At 47.4% G+C, this 19585-nt stretch overlaps 1 protein-coding gene and 1 long non-coding RNA gene across 3 annotated transcripts in view; one reads left to right on the forward strand and one right to left on the reverse strand.

The window, feature by feature from the left end:
- Nucleotides 1-1715: 1715 nt before the first annotated feature.
- On the reverse strand, nt 1716-8815 carry LOC144378477 (uncharacterized). Its single transcript, XR_013440177.1, has 2 exons — nt 8748-8815; nt 1716-2438 (listed from the first exon to the last, which is right to left on the reverse strand). It is a non-coding gene; the product is annotated as an uncharacterized LOC144378477 (long non-coding RNA).
- A 1604-nt stretch (nt 8816-10419) lies between these two features.
- The window catches only part of Efcab6 (EF-hand calcium binding domain 6), a 212782-nt gene continuing 203616 nt past the window's right edge, over nt 10420-19585 (forward strand). Inside the window, exons 1-2 of one of the 2 annotated variants that reach the window (XM_078052592.1) lie at nt 10433-10523; nt 15689-15795. In XM_078052592.1, coding sequence (XP_077908718.1) covers nt 10521-10523; nt 15689-15795 — 110 coding nt within the window. In that variant the 5' untranslated portion in view covers nt 10433-10520. Of the gene's footprint in view, nt 10524-15688; nt 15796-19585 lie in introns of both variants that reach the window. The other variant, XM_078052585.1, reaches the window with a different exon arrangement.

Genomic DNA, 19585 nt, shown 5'->3' on the forward strand with positions numbered 1-19585 from the left:
TCAGTGAATGGCCCAATCGCCATTCTTGGTGCTCCTGTCTCAGCCCCCCTTTATACTTTGTAGTACATTCTGTTTCTGGGTGTTGGGGGTGTATCTTTCAGATGGCATTGGCAGCTCAGAGTCCATCTCTGTGCTCTTGTGCCCACCATGCCCCACCTGGGCTACTGTTCCCTGACTTAACCCAGCTTCCACTGATTCAGCTTTGAGCTGGGTACAAAGTGTGGGGGCTGCAAGCTCCACTTTTGGTCAATACTGCACCTCCCATCACATAACCGGGACCCAGGGACCGACTGCAGAAAGCATCAGAGGAGGGCCATGAGCATGCCTTTAACTTTCCCTGGGGTCAAGACGTTGGCACAGAGGCCTTGGTCAGTGGAGTCTTGGCAGGACATTCCTGCTGCCTGCTGGATCCACTCGGTGGGGTCGTATTGGTAGCACTGGGATGCCAGTGTCCCTGACCCTGAAAGCACTTCATCTGGTACTTGCCCTTTGGCCCCGCCCACGCCAAGGCCCTGACTTTGGTGGCTCCTACACTGTCTTGGAGTCCCTGCTGCTGCTTTTTGCTGCTTGGCATTTACTCCAGGGCCTCAAGAATGCTAAGCATGTGCTCTGCTTGGAGCAGATCCCTGGCCTCTGCATTCCCAGCGCTGTAGGTCCGCATCCCCACCTTGTGTTCACCTTAAAGTTCACACTGAGGCTGCAGTTTTACCTAAGACCTTAGGCAGTCACCAAATGTGGTAGACGGGCCGATTTCCAGTGGCTAGCGACCACCTCTGCCCTGGGTCCCACCACACTTGGGACCCTCCAGAGGAGGGAGAGGCTGAGGCTTCCTTCCCCAGAGAGGGTGACTGCATGCCCACGCCCATCATGAGATGAGACGCAGCAGCTTGCCTTTCTCTGTGTAGCGTGCCAGGACTTACATCCTGGGATTCTGAGAGTCCCCAGTCACGGGATACTGCTTTACATTTGTTAGCCGTCTTCCTTTCCAGGGTAGATGTTTTCAGCCCCAGCAGACCATAAACAGGGGCAGCGCCTCCTTTGTCATTCTCCCTACTCTGTGCTTAGTGCAGCACTCTGCTCCTGTCAGGTAATCAATAGACGCTTGTTACCTAACTAAAGGCAAATTAAATGCTAAACAGCACTAATTGCAAGCTGTTGCAAGATCCTGGCTCTCAGCAAAGAGAATTACTTGTGATTGCCAGGGGTTTGCTTGTGGCCCAGGTGTATGAAACATGAAACTGTTCTTTTCTAACTGCTGCTCTGTTCAGAGATAGGGCCATTCTTCTAAGATGGCTGCAAGACAATGTTGAGAGGGCAGGACTCATTGAAACTCAAAATTTCTGTATTCTACACTGTGGAATCTTGTTCAGGAGCAAGATAAGTGGATTTTTTTTATTCCATTTCCATGAAAGGAGACAACTAGCAGCTATAAGGGAAATCAAGAGCTTAATAGTATATTAGTGCATTAAAGGGGTGGAAGTTTCTACGGGACTGCACTGAGCCGGTGTCGAGTCTCTCTGAACGTGGGATCCTAGAATAAACACTGAAATGGCCCATTTACAAATGGTGATCAATTACTTATAGTGACAAATGAACAGTACAGTTTTGTTTCTGGCTGGCTGGAAGCGAGCAGCTGCCTCTGTCAAGGTACACATCGGAGGGAGGAAGCATCTATTTTAGTAGAGAAAAAATAACAATAGCTTTTCCAAGACAGCTACTTATACCTCATTTATTTTTATTTAATTTCTCTTCCCCTGAGGATAGCTAGGCAGCTCTTATGAGGCAGCAGAAAGGATGGCAGTCAGAATTCCCACAGGCGCTCTGGGCAGCGTGCACCTGGCCAGTGCCTGCTCTTCTGTCCCTTTTTATTAACAGATGTGGGGGAGGCTGGTCCCTCAGGTCTCAGGTCAGTCAGTCCCTGCTGCTCACACACACAGGCATAACCTCTGTTTGGAGCATCAGCAGTGATGACTGATAGTCACATGCTTCACCTTATTGCCCCATCTCCCAGGTGCACAGAACAGTGGTGAAAACCCACTCAGGACTCAGCCCCTCGGAGTGGACAGAGGGTCACTGCCATGCAGTTCTCCAAGATCCCAGCTTTGTCTCCATCCATGAGGGAATGGGCTGTCTGCTGGCAATCCTAAGTGTAAATATATTTTCTCCTGTTCCTTACAGTTGCTTTTCAAGATCATCAAAGGTCTTGGGCAGCAGATCTATGCAGTGGGTAGGAGGAGTGGAGAGAGTGACTCACTTGGCTCATTTAAGTGATGCAGATGGGTATCCTGGAGAGGACAGGAAGCACCCCCAAGATCCAGGGCTCCCTGGGAAAGCAGATCCACTGCAGGGCACCCAAGGCACTTCGAAAGCTGTTCCTTCAAAGCAACAATCCCTGAAGACTGTCCCTTGCAGCCACTGTCACATTACAGAACTCTGGGCTGTTTGAACAAAGATCACACCTACTTTAATAGAGATTATGGTTTCACCAAGATACAAGTGAGATGGATTTAGGATCTTGTTAAAAAACAACAACAAAACTAACTCTTCTCATGGAAGTGAGAAATTCCCAGGAGCAAGGAAATCCTTCAGAGTGAAGACACTCTTCAAACACACAGAAGCACCCCTGGTAACCCTTGTGACAGCCTTGTCTCCTCAGTCCTTTGAATACAGTCATCTGCCTTTTCATTCTGGGGTTGCACCCTAAGACCCCAGTGATGCTGGAAACTGAGGATTGGACTGAACCCTATATGCCTATAGTTTTTTTTTTCCCTAACATATGTACCCATGGGAAAAGTTCAATTTAAAAAATATACACAGTAAATAAATTAATGACAATCACTAATAATAAAACAGAATAATTATAAAAGTTACGTAAGTATGCTCTCAGTCTCAGAGTACCTTTAATTTTTTAATGGTACTGGGAATTGAACTCAGGGTCTTGTACACGATAGGGAAGCACTCTAGCCCTGAGCTGCACCTCAACCTTTTATAAAAATATTGAGACAGGGTCGTGCTCAGCTGCCCAGACTGGCCTTGAACTTGGGATCCTCCTGCCTTAGCCTTGGAGTAGCTGGGATTACAGGGGTGCACCCGGCCCGGAACACCTTATTGTACTGTCCTCATCCTTGTTATTACTATGCCTGTGATGAAGTGAATGACAGGTGCTGTGATGTAGTGTTAGGCCACTATGTGAAGGTTAGCTGGACACAAGCACTGAGAGACTGCTAATCTGATAACTGAGACCAGTATGTAGTTGGCTACTAATGTATGTAGTGGATGGTATATACAGTGTGGATACCCTGGACAAGATGATTCACATCCTGGACAGGGTGGGGCAGGATGGCACATGATTTCATGACCCGACCCAGAATAGGGTGCAGTTTAAAATTCATGAATTGTTTATTTCTGATATTTTCCATGTAATATTTTTGGACCAAGGTTGACCCTAATGTAACTGAAATCAGACAAAGCAGAATTGCTAGCAAGGGAGGACTACTGTATATGGATTCAAGGAAATAAGGAAGGATTTCGAGTTTCCTGATTGGTAGCTACACTGGCCCAGATGTACACTGCTCTGCTTCCCTGCTGATTTCAGGTCAGTTCAAAAGACACTAAGTCCCTACTAAAATATTGTTTGCTCACATAGCCAGATTATCAGAGTTTTCATCTAAACTTCTCTCAAAAGAATACTGTTAAAACTAGAATCCTTTCAAAGACTCCCACATAAAGGCCTGTTCTCATACTTACTTTATTTTTTATTTATTCAACAAATAACCCTGACTTTGTTTGTTTGTGTATTTGTTTTAACTATCTGGATATGAATTGGAGTACACCTTGCGGAGGAGACAGAAGAAGGGCAGAGGGGGAGGAAGGGACTGATTTAACACAGACTGATGTTGGATATATTAGATGTTATTTTAAATAGCTCTTCTAAAGTGAACTTTAGAAAACAATATAGTAGGGCTGGGGTTGTGGCTCAGTAGTAGAGCGCTTGCCTAGCATGTGCAAGGTCCTCGGTACAATCCTCAGCACCATATAAAAATAAATAAAATCAAGGTATTGCATCGAACTAAAAAATAAAATTTATAAAAAGCTAAAAAAATACAGTGGAGATAACCCTTGAGATTATAAATAGCCACAGGATTTTTTTTTTAAACACAACTGTTCCAATGTTATGTGAATAGTCCTTATAACTGACAGTTACAGAAGAGGAGAATATGAGACAGAAGCAACATTTTAAGAGATAATGGTCAAGAATTTTCTAAAACTGATGAAAGACATGAGGCCACATATTCAAACCTAAGCAAAATAAAGACAAAACCACACATAGGCCCACCTTTAAAACTCCAGAAAAAAGAAAGACACATTCCTTCCAAAGACAGAAGACTTAGCAAACTCAAGGACAAAAGCCACCTATAACTAAACAGCATCATTAAAATGCTGAATGAGAATAACTGCCAACCTAGAATCTATACTCAGCAAAAACATCTTTTAACAAGGACAGTGAATAATGCATTTTCAGATGAATAAAAACTGAATTGATTCCTTGGCAGCAGATTCACAACTAAACAACTTTTACTGTGTCCTCTCTCCGGAAAAGAACGAACAGGAACAACAGCAGAAAGAAGAGATGGAGAATTTCAACAGTCATACAAACCTGACCTAACTTGAAAACCCAACAACTTGACAAACAACTCCAAAATGCACACCATTTTCAAGTGCACATCAAATAGTTCCTAGAACTGATCATATGGTGAACCATAAATGAGTCTCAACAAATTTCAGCAGATAAAAATCTTATAGTTCTCTGACCACAATGGACATGAGCTAAAAAATTGACAACAAAAATATGGCCGGAAAATCCCCCAAATGTGAATAAATTAAGACAGTTCTATATAGCCATAGGCCAAAAAGATGGAAATTAAAACAAGGTTTTTAACTGAATGCTCCAAATCAGACTATGACAATGCAGCCACAACAGTGCGTGGAGTAGGGAGTCGTTTATAGCTTTGAACACCTGACTTAGAAAAGAGGCTGAAAGTCAGTGATTTCAATATTCATATCATAATGGCAGGAAGAGAAGAGCAGATTATGCCCAAAAGAAATGAGGAAGTAATAAAGAGCAAAAAAATCAATGAGAGGTAAATGAGTAGGAGATCTATTTGAAAATCTATAGACATACCATTAACAGGAAGGCAGGAAGCAATGTCACTGCAGATCCAGGGTGATCAACAGTCCTGGTTTTTGGCACTAAAGACTATGTACTAGGAAACGCTTCATTTCCTGGCAAACAGAACAGTTGGTTACCCAGATCCACCAGACCTGGTGCTAAGAGGGTGCTGAAAACAGTGTTAGGCCAACATGCTTGACAACTGAGATGAAGCGGACAGATTCTCTGGAAAGCACAAGTTATCCAGGGAGACACAAGGAGACACAAACAGAACTTGAATCAATTTTTTGGCACTTCATACAAAGAAGACCCCAGGACCAAATGCCTTTGCCAGTCAAAATTTCTAAACATTTAAAGAAAACAAATTAACACAAATATTATAAAAACTGAGAGAACCCCCCCCCCAAAAAAAAGAAAGCACTCCTCAGTGTGCCCTGTGCGGTGAGGATAACCTCAGTGCTAGAGCCTGACAAGGACATTACAAAAAGGGAAAATGCTGGTCAGTCTCTCCCATGAGAAAACCTAGGACTCAAACCTCTTCTAAAAGGACCTGAGAGTAAAATTTTTGTCCTTGTAGGTCATTTGATCTCTGTGACAACTCAGCTCTGTCACTGTGATGCAGAAGCAGCTACAGGCACAACATGAATGTGTGAGCATGGCTGAGCGTCTAACAAGACTTTGGGACCAATAAACGGACAAATGGTCAAAACAATATTAGCTAATTTAACCCAGTGGTATATAAAATAGTTATTCTAGGAATTCAAAGTCATCTCAATGATAAAAAATCATCACATTAACAGAATGAAGAAGAAAAAACATTGGGTCATTTCAGCAAATCTAGAAAAATTGGTAAAATTCAAACAGTTTTTACAATTTTTTTTTTTTGGTACTAGGGATCAAACCCAAAGGCGCTTTACCACTGAGCCACATCCAAGCCCTTTACATTTTTTATTTTGAGTCAGGGTCTCTCTATGTTGCTGAGGCTGGCCCTAAACTTGCAATACTCCTGCCTCAGGGTCCCAAGTAACTGATATTACAGGTGTGCACCACCATGCCCAGTTACTAAGTAAACTAAGACTGGAAGGGAACTTTCTGAATTTGATGAGAGATATCTATAAAAACATCAAACAAAAACTCCTATACCCCAAAGGAAACAACATATCATGTGGTGAAATATTTGAAGCAGCTGAGGAGAGAATGGTGTCTGCCCTATCACCACTCACACTGTGCTGGAGATCTAGTGCAACGAGGCTTTCTAAAAATATAAAGATTATAAAATAAAAAATAAAAGTTATTACTTGCAGATGACAAGACTGGGTAAGTCTGAAAGTACAAGCTTATTAATTAAAATTAATGAATTTATCAATCATGGGATATAACATCAGCATACAAAATCAATCACATATCTATGCTAGCAATGCCTAATTGGAATAGGAATTTTAAAAAATCAATGCACTTCATGAACATAAAAACTAGGGAGAGGGAGCCAGGTGCAGTGGCACACCTGTAATCCCAGTAGCTCGAGAAACTGAGGCAGGAGGATGGTGAGTTCAAAGCTAGTCTCAGCAGCTTATCAAGGCCTTATGCAACTCAGTGAGACCCTGACTCTAATAATTAAAAACAGACTGTGGATGTGGCTCAGTGACTAAGCACCCCTGGGTTCAATCTCTGGGACCAAAAAAAAAAAAAAAAAAAAAAAAAAAAGAAACTCCAAAAAACTGGAGAGTGAAAAGAATGGAAGAAAACGTTTGCAAATTATATAGTTGATAAGGATTTAATATCCAGATTATATAAAGAACTCCTGCAACTTAGCAGAAGGACAAACAGCCTCATTTAAAAATGGATAAAAGACTTGAATAGACATTTAAATGACCAATAAGCAAATGAAAAACATCATTGGTCATTGCAGAATGCAAATCAAACCACACTGAAATATCACTTCATACTAACCAAAACCTCAAAGCCCAAACTGAAAGAAAGTAGAGAAATTGGAACCCTCATGGGTTGCTGGTGGGAATGTGAAGGGATACAGCTGCTGTAGAGAACTGTCTAGTGGGTCCTCAAAGAGGAACGTTTAGGATTACAAGACCCAGCGATTCCACTTAGTCATACAGAACTGCAAAGAGGAACTCAGATACTTGTGAGCTGGTGTTCATAGTGGCATTATTGACTGCAGCCAAAAGGTGGAAACAACCCAACCATCTATCAAGAAATGAATGGATAAACAGCATGTGTTACTCCCCAAGGCTTTAACTTTCTGTATTTTCTGGTAAACTCTGACATCTGGGGCCTTGCTAACAAAGGAGCAGCTGCCCCTCCTGGGCTTGGCCAAATCCTAGAAAGTCCCATTTTCATATGAAAACTACCCCATCCCAGTGCACACCCAGACTACCTCCTTTATGGAGCTCTTACCCTCAGGGCTGCCACTCTCTAAGGCCAGGTTCCTGCCCCATTGCTCCAGAACTCTCTTTAACCAGCCAAGGCTAACCTGCCAGCTTCCTTTCCTGTGGAAACCACAAAAAAGGCTCCTTTCCACATCTCTCCTCACCCCTCTGCCTCCTGACTCGGGTGCTTCCCCAGGTGGCCTTGTGTAGCATGCTATGCCTCCTGTTTCTAAATCTCTTCCTTCACATCAGTCATCTCAAATTACTTTTAAAATATATAGAGAAATGTAGAGACGACCCAAGATAATATTATTCCTATAATAGTAATTAAGACAATATGATATTGGACTACGACAGAAAATCTATAAACAAAATAAATACTTGCTACGAGGAAAATCCACAGACTCTTTATGCTTTTTTAAAATTTGGAAATAATTTCAAACTTTCCAAGAAATTTTTGAATATGATTTGTACACAACACCTGTATGCCCTTAAGGGCTGAATTGTGTCGTCCATCTCCCATTCACACGTTGGAGCCCTAACCCCGCAGTCTCAGCTTGCAACCATATTCAGAGACAAAGCCGTAAGGAGGAAATCAACAAGAGGTCACTAGGGTCGCCCTAATGCAGCACGACTGGTGCCAGGACAAGAGCAGGTCCTAACACAGGGGCCGGGGACAAGCCAACCAGAGAGGCCTGGGAAGAAACCAGCCCGCGCTGGCCAGCTGGGTGCCTTCAAGCTGGCTCCGTGCTTCGTGGCCACAGCGACCGCGGGAGGACAGCGAGGTCAGCAAGAACGGTCCTGGTGGCCGTCCGAGCGTGACCTAAGACCTCAAAGCGGGACAGCACGGATGCAGCTGGGGCGCGCGGCCCACATGGGGCCCCCGCAAGCCCGGAGGCGGGGACACGGCGGTGGCCGCTGAGGACGCCACTAACAGAAGTGGGGCAGGGCGGGGACGCGGGCGGCTTCACTGTGCGGCGCAGGGGCCCCGGGTGACAGCGGGGTGCTGGAGGGCAACGGCGCTCGGCGGGGGACACGCGTGACAACGAGCAGGAACCGGGCGCTAGGAGCCTCGCCTCTGCCCCACGAGGCTGCGCTTCGGTTGTAGCAGACGAAGACTCCGCAGCTCAGAGACGGGAACTCGCTGCCCCAGGCCACACGGCCCCACGCAGCTCGCTGTGACCGGGCCTCACCTGACGAGAAAGCCCGCGTAACAGAAACCCGCGGCCAGGATGCCGGTCGCCCGGTTTCCACTTCCCCGGGAACGGAACTTCCGGTGGAAGTTCTGTAGGAGGCGGATCCGCCACCCTGGCCCCGCCCCCTTCGCCTCGCGCTGCCCCCATTCGACCAATCGCGGCTCTCTTTCTTATCAGGGCGGAGGCCCACTGCCCAATCGGCGAGGGTGCTCGTCGCTTGGCAACCGCGTCGCGAAGACGCGGGGTGGGCCGGGCCTCTGATACCCAGGGTCCGCGCACTGGTGTGGGCCCCGCTAGGCGGAGCCGGGAGCAGGGCCGAGGTAAGGCCGCGAGCCACGGCGCACGGTCCCCGCGTGCATTCGGGTGGCGACGCGCGAGCCCTGGGGCCGAGGAGGAGCCGGGCGGGCGCCCGAGCGTCTCATGGCCGAGACTGCCCAGCGCCGCTGCCCACTGGGACGCAGGTTGTGGTTCGTGTGCCCAGCACGTCCACGGAGCGGCCGCCTGTGCCGGGCACGTCGTAGGCTCTGAGCTGCTGCCCACAGGGCGGTCCCTGCTCCCCTAGAGCTCCGCAACTTTTAGGAAAGAGACAGTGAACCGCGTGGAAGGTGATGGCATCTTCCCGGGATCTCGAGGATCTGACCGGGATCGTGTGCGGAAATGCCTCAGATCGCTCCAGTTTTACAAAACGTTTCGTGCCCCGTGTTCATTCACGCCCCACAGCACACTTGAATACCATTAACTCCCGCTTATAGATGAGGACTTGGAGTCTGTGGGGTTTGTCCAGATCACACAACTAGAAAACCTCAAAGCCAAAATACAAACGCGTTTCTGCATAGTGGCAAATCTCTGCTCTTCCCCACTCTTCCCCTTGGACCACACATAGCCACACATAGCCATCCCTGCCCAATCTCGCTCATTTTGTCTGGAAGCACTTTGTGAAATGTAGTGTGATTCTGGTCTTAGTGAAGATAGTTGTCCCTATTATCCCTCCCCTCCCTTTCTCTCCTTTCCTGAAAATCTTAGCTTTGAGGACATCTTGATGCATTAAGCAGGCTCCTACATCACTTTGGAGACTTCATAGTGTTTTTAAAAATTGCATTAGTAATCCTTAAGGGGTAAGCTTACAGAAATGGCATAAATAAATTCTATTTGTACACTCTATGGTGCCTTTATCCTTATTTTATCCATTACCTTCAATTCAGCAAATGTTTATTCAGGGAAGGTCTGGGGATTGGAAAGCCAGCCAGGCACGAGTGGTCATCTGTGAATATATTTGCCTCCATCCAACCTTGTCTTTGAGGACAAGGATTCTGTTTTAGTTATATAATGCTTTCCCTTTCCCCTCCACATTCAGTTTAATATTTGGTTTTTGATAGGTGTTTGTAGATAATATGTCAAGAAATATTTACTTGAGAACTTAAATTTTGTTCTCCAATTTTCTCTGCCTTTTTCCTGCCCCTTTCCAGCCATTCACTGCTTCCCTGTGGACTGCGATTTCTTCAGCACTCATGCTGTGACCTCTGCGGCTGACCAGCACCTAGAGACAGAGCCAGCTCTGTGAGAATGTTCAGTAGAATGGTCCCTGTCCAGCCCAGAACTGTGGTCAGATGCCAGTGGCCACTCACAAGGCCACTGCTTTAGTGAATCTTCTTTACAGGTGTGTATTGAGTGACTGTATGAAGTTAGTACATGCTGAGAGTCAAGAGGGTTTCCTGGATGTCTCCTTCCCCTTCCAGGATTGAAAACTAAGCTGCATAATGAATAGGAGAAATGGTGAGAAAAGAAATCAACCATAATTTTCTTTCTTTATATGCTACAAATGGTCTTTTTGTGAAGTGTGTCTATCAAAAAAATACTCCTTATCTAGGCTTGCACAATTTTGTTGATTATATTACTTAACATTCTATTTAGATATTAATTCACTTTGATGCCCTCGCTATTTGGAAGAGGGGTGTATTTGAGGAAATTGTGATTAAAGAACATGAATATAATATATTTCTGGTACTAAAGGCCTTCTTTTTTTTTTCTTTTCTTGGTACGGAGGATTGAACTCAGGGGTGCTTAACCACTGAGTCATACTCCCAGCCCTTTTTTATATTTTTATATTTATAGATAGGGTCTCACTGAGTGGCACTAGAGCTTCTGGGATTACAGGCATGCGCCACTGTGCCTGACACATCCCACCCCTGTTTATGTTTTATTTTGAGATAGGGTCTCACTAAGCTATGCAGGGTCTCACTAAGTTGCTGAGGCTGGCTTTGAACTAGCGATCCTCCTGCCTCAGCCTTCAGGGATTACAGATATGTGCCACTGTGCTGGGCAAAAGGCTTCACTTTTAACTTCTCTTTCTCTTGGTTTTGACCTCTGACTTTTATTTTGTTTACTTGTTTCAGGTGCCATCTGTTATTTTTCTCTCCAACTATTTGTCTTTAGTTTGTATAATGTTGAGCACTTACAATGTTGTTGGCCTGGGTTGGGGTCCACATGCTTTTTTTTTTTTGCTTACCTTCATAACCTGCCTGTGTAAAAGGAGTTGCTTTTCCCAATTTCAGGGACACGGGTTAAAGGACTTTATAAAGCTGATAAATGCTAGAACATGGCCTTTATTCCAGGCTGCCTGATAATAGGACCTGTGTTCTTGACTAGTACTCTACCACTCTCCAGTGTTTGTATACTCCCCGAATCCTGCCAAGACTTGGACTTGTAAGAATACCTGCAATGTGGTAAAATAGAAACATGGAAATCAGGATCACGAAAAAAGGCACACAGAGTGGGAAAATAACATTAGGAGAGAAGAGAAGGCATAGATCGTCGGAGATAAGGAGTAGAGTTGGACTGCAAATTTATCTGCACATTTTGTCAACCCAAGGGAAAAAAAGAAGGAAGTTGCATCGTTTTGTACAAGTAAACAAGACTTTTTGGTTTTTTTTTTTTTTGGTTTTGATTTTGGTACTGGGGATTGAACTCGGGCACTCGACCACTAAGCCACATCCCCAGCCCTATTTTGTACTTTATTTAGAGACAGGGTCTCATTGAGTTGCTTAGTGTCTTACTTAGGCTGGCTTTGAACTTTCGATCCTCCTAAACAAAACCTTGTATTTCCTCCTGGAAAATAACAGTTCTGTGTTACCTAGATCAAAGAGAACTTTCTAATGGGGCTCATCTCAGAGACTGGGAAGGGCCTGGGTTACAGGTGGGTGAGGTTAAGTGGAGGCTTAGCGTTCCACTATCAGGGAGCGTGTGGGCTACTGTGTTGGAATTGAATACTGAAATTAAAGATTCCTGAATAATCGTTTCCAGTAACACCCTCTGATTGCCTCCACTGTCGGACTTTGTGAACAGTGTTATCCTGTCCCCTTGGTTGGTTCGGTCCTTTACTTGTACATTTCCTTAGCAGTGATTCATTGAGCACTTGCCCACTGCCAGGCCCCGTCTAGGCACTGAGGTGCTGCAGCAGTGGTCACCTCCCTCTCTTGGCACTCGGGGCGCCTCTGCCTGTCAGCACCTCCTGCAGGGGTGTTCTGGACTGCTTTGTTCAATATCCTGAGATGACACTTAGCATCCTATTTTTTTTTTTTTTTGTACCAGGGATTGAGCCTTAACCATGAGCCATATCCCCACCCTTTTTATTTTTTTTATTTTGAGACAGGGGTTTGCTAAGTTGCTTAGGACTTCACTAAGTTGCTGGGGCAATACTCCTGCCTCAGCCTCCCAAACCACTGGAATTACAGGCATGCACCAATGCGCCCGGCAAAACTTAGTACCTACACAGCAACAGTCTGCCTGACATATGTCCTGTGCTCTGGTTTATCTTTCTGTACATTCCCAGGACCTGAAAAGAGGAACAGCAACCAAACAGTGAAAGCTTACTGTGTGCCAGGCACTTTAGGAGTGTGAGCTGGAGTCCTTTCCTGGCTTTTAATAGACTTAAACTTTTTTTCGGGGGGGGGGTCACTTGCTCTGAGTAAAGCAAAGATAGTTAAATCACATACAAGTGTGTATTCAATCTCAGAGTTTATAGATTTACAGATGCACACGTGTGGACATGTGGTCCCTAGATTCCAGGTTAAGAATTCTTGTTTTAAGGAGAAATGTTATTTCCATTTTGCAAATGAGGAAACTGGTTCAGGGAGAGGTTATTTAACTTTCAAGTTTGCACAGTAGATAGCAGAGCCAGATTGACCCCAAGTCTGCTTGACTCCAAGTCCTTTGTTTTTCCCACTGTCCCAAAGCACAGACACTCAGTGAATGACCCAGGGATACATGGAAGCGAACGGAAGTCTTAGAGGGAGCTTCATAATATGTGTCCCCAGATATGACAGACCATCCATTTGACAGTGGAATAGACGAGGAGAGGTTTTTCTCAAGTGTTTGGTTTTAACTGCCAAGATCTTTTGTGTTGCTTATAGTTTTTTTCAATGTAGTCAAGTGCTAATCCCCAACTACCTCCCCCATGCTACCAGTTCCAATAATTTTTGCTTTTGGTGCCATCTCTGTTTGGCTGCGCACATTTTTTACTCTTGTGTTGAATTGTGTTTTCTCTGGATGCCAAGGCAGATGGATGGCACTTTTGTTATGATTCTGATATAAATAGCATCTGTTAAAAGCTGGACATCAATACTTCTTTGGCAAATAAACAAATACATCAGGGGAAGAGCCTTCTAATTGTGTTTTGGCCTGTGGTGAAGAAGTGTATCTGAAAATCTGTGACTTTGTGCTTATTTGGAGGGTACTGCTTTGTTGTTGTTGTTGTTGTTTTGTTTTGTTTAGTTTTTTTTTTTTTTTGGTGGTACTGGGGATTGAACCCAGGGGCACTTAACTAGTGAGCCACCCCAGCCCTTTTAATAAATAAATTAATTTTTTTTGAGGGGTACCAGGATTGAACTCAAGGGCACTCAGCCACTGAGCCACATCCCCAGCTCTATTTTGTATTTTATTTAGAGACAGGGTCTCATTGAGTTGCTTAGTGCCTCACTGTTACCAAGGCTGCCTTTGAATTCACAATCCTTCTGTCTCAGCCTCCTGGGCTGCTGGGATTACAGGGGTAGCAGTGCTTACGCTGCAGACCTTATGTCCAAGTGATGAACTGCAGCACCTTTGATGTTTTCCCCCTTTATTAAATAAAACAGCAAACACACCTGGGGCCTTGGCTCTCTGCAGAGGCTTGATAGACTTTTTGAAGGCGGTTGGGGAGGCTTCATGGAGGAAGGGGCTATACCCTCAGTCTTGAAAGATGAATTGAAGTGTGCCAGGTGGACAAGGCTGAAGAACATTCTAGCAAAAGCATGAACTGGAACTTTGGAGGGAAGAACTTGATGGGCAGTTGGAGCACTGTGTGGAAACAGCCTGTGTGGAGGGAGTGGCCTGGGGCAGTCACCCTGGCCAGGTTGTTAGTCATGTCAGTGGCCCACCCACAGGTAGCTGTTGGAGTTTCGGCTTGTAGGTTCTGGAGAAGTATTGCAGTTAAAAAAAAAAAATATATATATATATATATATATATATATATATATATATATATATATATATATATATATAAAACAATTTTAGTTTCATCTACAAGTTACAAAGTTAGAGCAGGAGTTGCTGTGCACTCCCAGCTTGAACTCACGATCCCATCCTGCAGAATGACCATGGCCTGGTGATCAAAACCGATTTAACGAGAGTCAGTGCCAATTAAACTGAAGGCTTTGTTCGGATTTTACCAGGTTTTGTGCACAACCTTTTCCAGGTGCAGTCCTAGATGCTTTTGCACGTGTATAATTTGCATCCTGTATTTTTAAGCAGGGGAATAATGTATTTGTGCATGAGGAAGATGAGCCCTGGTGAAGAGACGGATGGGGCAGAGGAAGAGGGAGAGCTGGGAGGGATTGGAAAGGCTCTTTCTGTGGGGAAGATGGACAGTGGCATCAGGGACGCAGAGGGCAGGGAGTGTTCTCCAGATCAGAGGGAGACGGCCCACTGGCTGGCGGAAAAGAGAGCATTTCTGTCTCGGCCGCCAGGCTTCAGGAGGGGAAGCTTCACTGTGTCTCTTGGAACTCTGAATTTGTCACCAGCGTCAGATCTGGGAGGCAATGATAGCATAAATCAGCTCAGCTCTAGAATTCTTGATGGAATTTCAAGTCCAGCAGGAGCCAGGCCTTGGTCAGTGACTCATCCACAGGCGCATCTTGCAAGCTGGACCAAGGGGCAACAGTGTGCGCGCGAGAGGCTGGCCCTGGCGGCTGTCCAGGGAGGCTCCTCAGGGAAGTGGCACTGGAGACAGTGTCCCCAGGGAACGTGTCAGCCATACAGATTCTTAGGTGGCATCCCACCCCAGCCAGAGGTGGAGTATAGACGGGCAGCAGGCTGCTTCTACCCAGACCTCAGGTGCCTCTGAGGCCCCTACATAGGATGGGAGGAGTGTGGTGGGGAGGGAGGGGATGGGGGGCCAGGAAGAGGTTACAATCCCTGGATACTTAAAGAGTCTGCATGGGAAGGAGAAGGAGCTCCTATAGGCCAGTGTGGCAGAGGCCTGGGGACTCCAGGCGGGAGGCAGCAGGAGGAATAGCAGGGCTCAGGCTGCATCTGACAACTGGAATGTTCTAAGCAACAAAGTAACATGAGGTGACCCACATTGGGAGTGATTTTTTTTTTGGTTGTTTTTGAGGAAGAGAGTTGGCAGGAACTGTGTCGTGTTGAGTGAGTCGGGGTGCTGAGGCTTAGGAGGAGGAGCGTGCTCAGGTGGTGCTCACCTGGGGTCCCTCCAGGTGGGAGTCCTAGGTTGAGTGTGACTTTCTCGCAGAAGGTTTGCCTGAGGTCTCCAGGCGGGTCTCCAGTAGCCTCCAAACCCTGTGAGATCTGGCAAACCCAGAGGCCCCATCCCGGTGGCTTGATGAGCTAACCAAGGAAGTCCGTCCGTCTGCCAATCTGTGCTAACCCCATTGCTCTTTTATTTTCAGAACTCTCAAATTCAAAAATATTTTAACTTGAAGGAAATGAAAAGGAATGGCAACCATATCAAAGCCATCAAAGCCAATAGCACCAAATCGTGCAGCACCAAAGCCAGGTGAGCTGCTTCTGACCCCGCCACGTGCTGCCCAGGGGGCTCACACAGAGTGCCGAAGGGAGAGGTGCCTTCCTGTTGGTAATGCCCTGTTTCCCCTTCCTTCTGGTCTGCCTCAGTCAACACCGTCGCTAAACAATGACTTTTGTGCCAAGACTGTCTGGAACCTTCCTGTCTGTCATCTGGGCTGGCACGAATGGCCTTACCTTGGTGCTCAGTGACCGCCAGGATGAGATGACCACAGGAGTTAGAAAGCAGAGTCAGCCTGCCTCATGGGGGTGTGGGGGACCCAAGGGCGGCTGGCAGGGGGCTTTCTCATCTCCCAGTTCCCACTTCTCACTATAGGTGGCAGCAGCAGCAAAGGCTTCAGTTCCTCCGGCGGAAGCCAGGAGGCCCTGGAAACTTTCCTCTGCTGGATCTGAGACTCCCAGGGACTTGGCTGGACTATAAATAGGCGTGGGAACCTCCCCGTCTGCGGCAGGGCTGGGTGCTGCCTGAGGTGCACCGTTCCCAGCTGGGAGTCGCTGCTGGAGGCTGACCTGGGGTCAGTGCTGGTGACCACTGGGCTTCCCTCCCGTGGCCGTGTCTGTGTCTGTGGTCATTGTAAATGTGGGGAGCCTGGAGGTAGGCATTCGGTGATAGTGGGCTTCTGAGACAGGTCCCCAAATGACATTTTTATGCCCACAATGGAGGAAGAGTGTCACAAACCAGTCACCGTGAACTGCTTCCTCAGGCGCTGGAGCTGCCGCGGGGCTTCCGCACTAATGTGGCTCACAGCGGGCACAGCTGCTCTGCTGAGCCCCGGGCAGCGCGCGCTGGTCTTTGCAGGACGGAGTGGGTGCCACACACATACACAGTCCTGGTCCCTGCGCTCATGACATTGAAGGACTAACGGGAAGAGGGACACTGAACAATCGTAAGGTCACAGGTGTCAACTAAGGAGACTTCTGGACACTGGTCCCTGTGCTCAGTAGAGGGGGAATGTGAGGTTCGTGCATGGGGTGGACCCTGCCGTCGTGGTTGGGAGGAGAGGGGTGATCTTACGTGAGATCCAGGTGTGGGAGGATGTGAGAGTGCTCTGGGGAGGCTGGGAGCGTGTGCAGCGTGTGTGGTGTGCTGAGGTGTGGGTGTGCTTGGTTAGTGTGTTAGGAGTGTGTGTTGTGTGGGGAGTGTTGTGTGTGTGCTGAGCATGGTGAGTGTGCGTGGGTGTGGGTGTGTGTTGGGAGGAAAGTGCTGGCCAAGTGACAGGGTTGTGAAGCCGCCAGTGCCCTGGGGCTGGGGCTTCTGCCGAGTGCCCTGGGGCTGGGCACAGCGGCTGTTTTGTGTCATGGAGCTCATAGTCTAGTTTACAGTGTCACTCCAGATGGTGGCAGGTACGGCACAGAGGAAGCAGGTGCAGGCCCGTCCCCCCGAGGCCTGAGGGGAGTCCTTGGAGAGGAGTGGGGCAGTGGCACCCACAGGGCTGCGGGAAGCCTGAGGAGAGAGGTGGGCAGGAGCCAGGTTTGAGACGGTCCCCACTGTCCCAGGGCAGCTGTTTTGCGGTTCCTTCTCCCCACTGTGTTTCCATGATGGCATCCGTGGGAAGTCCCCAGGGGGCTGCTTCTCTAGACACGCTGTTTCTCCGTCCTCGTTATAATGACCACTTCCATCCGGGAACGCCTCAGCTTGGAGAGGTGTGTTAGATGGTGAGTTTGCTCCCTGGGTCTGCGGTGTGCCTCGTAGCGTATGGGTGGACTCGAGAGCCTCCCTGCCAGAGGCCTCTGTGAGGATGAGGCTGGGGGGAGGGGGGGAGGCTGCACAGGGTCTGGGGAGACCCTGGTGGAGGAGGCTGTGGCTCAGCCTGTGGGGCTGCCGGTGTGGAGGCGGGTCAGTTTGTAACCAGGATGTTTCTGCTAGATTGAACCCAGAGGACTGGCTGAATTGTTTTTTATGATACCCTATCATTTGGAATCTATTTGCAAATCAGCTTGCATTCTTGCAATTCCTACGTGTGGAGCAGGAGACAGGGCTGGCCGGGGCAGCCTGCCTGAGAGGTTAGGCCGGGAGGGACTGGATGCGAGACCACCTTCAGCTGTTGATGCCAAGAGCCCTGGAATCCTAATATTTGACAAGAAATTTATGTGGATGACTTGTTTTTAATTTTGTTGTGTTCTTTTGAGTAAGTTGAAGAGTTATTAGACATTTTGCAACCTCAGGTTATTCTTCCTGTAGATGGATACAGGGATTGTCTTATTTCCCTTCAAATATATATAGACTTCATCGTTCTTATCTCTTCATATTAGGATGCACACAGATCGCTCAGACATGTGTATAAAAATGTGTGTGCACACATGCACAGGCACATGTGTGCATGCACACACACACACACACACCCTGGTACAATCAGGCAGAAAGCCTAGGATTAAATTCAGGGGAGTGTGGGTCCTGGCCTCACTGTTCTGAGTAAATTGACTTTTCCTTGTTTAATTCCCTAGTTTAAGTTCCCCACCTCTACAAATGTGGATGATGGTATCTAACTCAGGAGACCGTCGCAGGTCAGTGATTAAATAGGATAATACCTGTGACCAGCAAAATGCGTGCTCCATTGTGAGTTGAATCTAGCGCTGGCTTCCTGCTTGGCTTCACTGTACAGTGGGGACTGCACACCTGAGCGTCCTTACACAGAGTCCGTCAGCCTCAGGTGCTTCTCACCCAGTAGCTGCATCCACCCCAGAGGTTCAGATCTGATTGTCTGGGAGAGTGCATTTCCAAAAGGGACCAGGGGAAGCTACAGAGCTAGCTCAGGGCCCCACTTTGAGAACCGCTGATCCATAACTGTGTGCCTATGTCAACAGCCTTTTTAAAATTAATTTTTAAGTGGAAAGTAACAGCATTTAAAAGACAATGATGTTGATGACAATACAAATTCCACCTGAGGAGTCCACCAATGGAACAGCTGGGTCCTCTCTGTTGACGAGCCGTGGAGAGCGTCTCGAGGGGGCCTTTGACTCTTGAGACGGGTTGAGGGAGGCCACAGCACACATTAGGGATGCTTTAGAGCAGCGCTGGAGTCCTATTTAACCTTACAATGTAGTTCTTACTTTAACAGACACGGGGATTGCCCGTGTTTACAGGGTACATAAGGATCGGATCAGGGCAGTTGGCCCGCGTCTCTTTCCTTTGTGTCTGACACTCCAGGTTCTCAGGTTAAACCTGCAGGTAGTTGTGCCAGCCTCGGTTGACCTGCTGTGCTGCGGGACGTTGGAAGTCACCACTCCTGTCCCACCGCTCCCTGTGCCTGCTCACCACCCTTTCCCGTGCGCCTGGCCAGCTCCGCCATCCCTGATTCCACTCTGCTCAGTGAGACCACCTTGTCAGCTCCCGCACAACAGTGGATTCCCTGGTCCTCGGTCAGTGCAGTTTGACCAAGGACAGGACCCAAACTCTCATGGATCACAGCCTGGTGGCTGTGATCTTTTATACCTGAGCCAGCTGGTGAGCGGCTGCAGGGCCGGTGTGTGGCATTTCCCCCTCTGATCTTGGACCTGTCAACGTGTGTGTGGCCTGGGGTTTGCTGAAAACAGCGTTCATCGTGGAGAGAATTGTTGCTTGAAAGGTGCTTGGACCCAGACGGAGGGTTAGGGCCAGCCCCGGTGGGCTCCATTCCTACTGTCCAGATCGGCTCCTTAGAGTACCCGCACCGAGACTAAAGTCTCCCTGGCTTTTACCATCCTGCCACTGTGGGAAATGGCACTGGAAGACCCAACAGGTCACCGGACCGTTCTCCCGCTGGAAGAGGGTTACTTCCTGCCGT

Source organism: Ictidomys tridecemlineatus, chromosome 6 (genome assembly GCF_052094955.1).
Source record: "Ictidomys tridecemlineatus isolate mIctTri1 chromosome 6, mIctTri1.hap1, whole genome shotgun sequence".
Lineage (NCBI taxonomy): Eukaryota > Metazoa > Chordata > Mammalia > Rodentia > Sciuridae > Ictidomys > Ictidomys tridecemlineatus.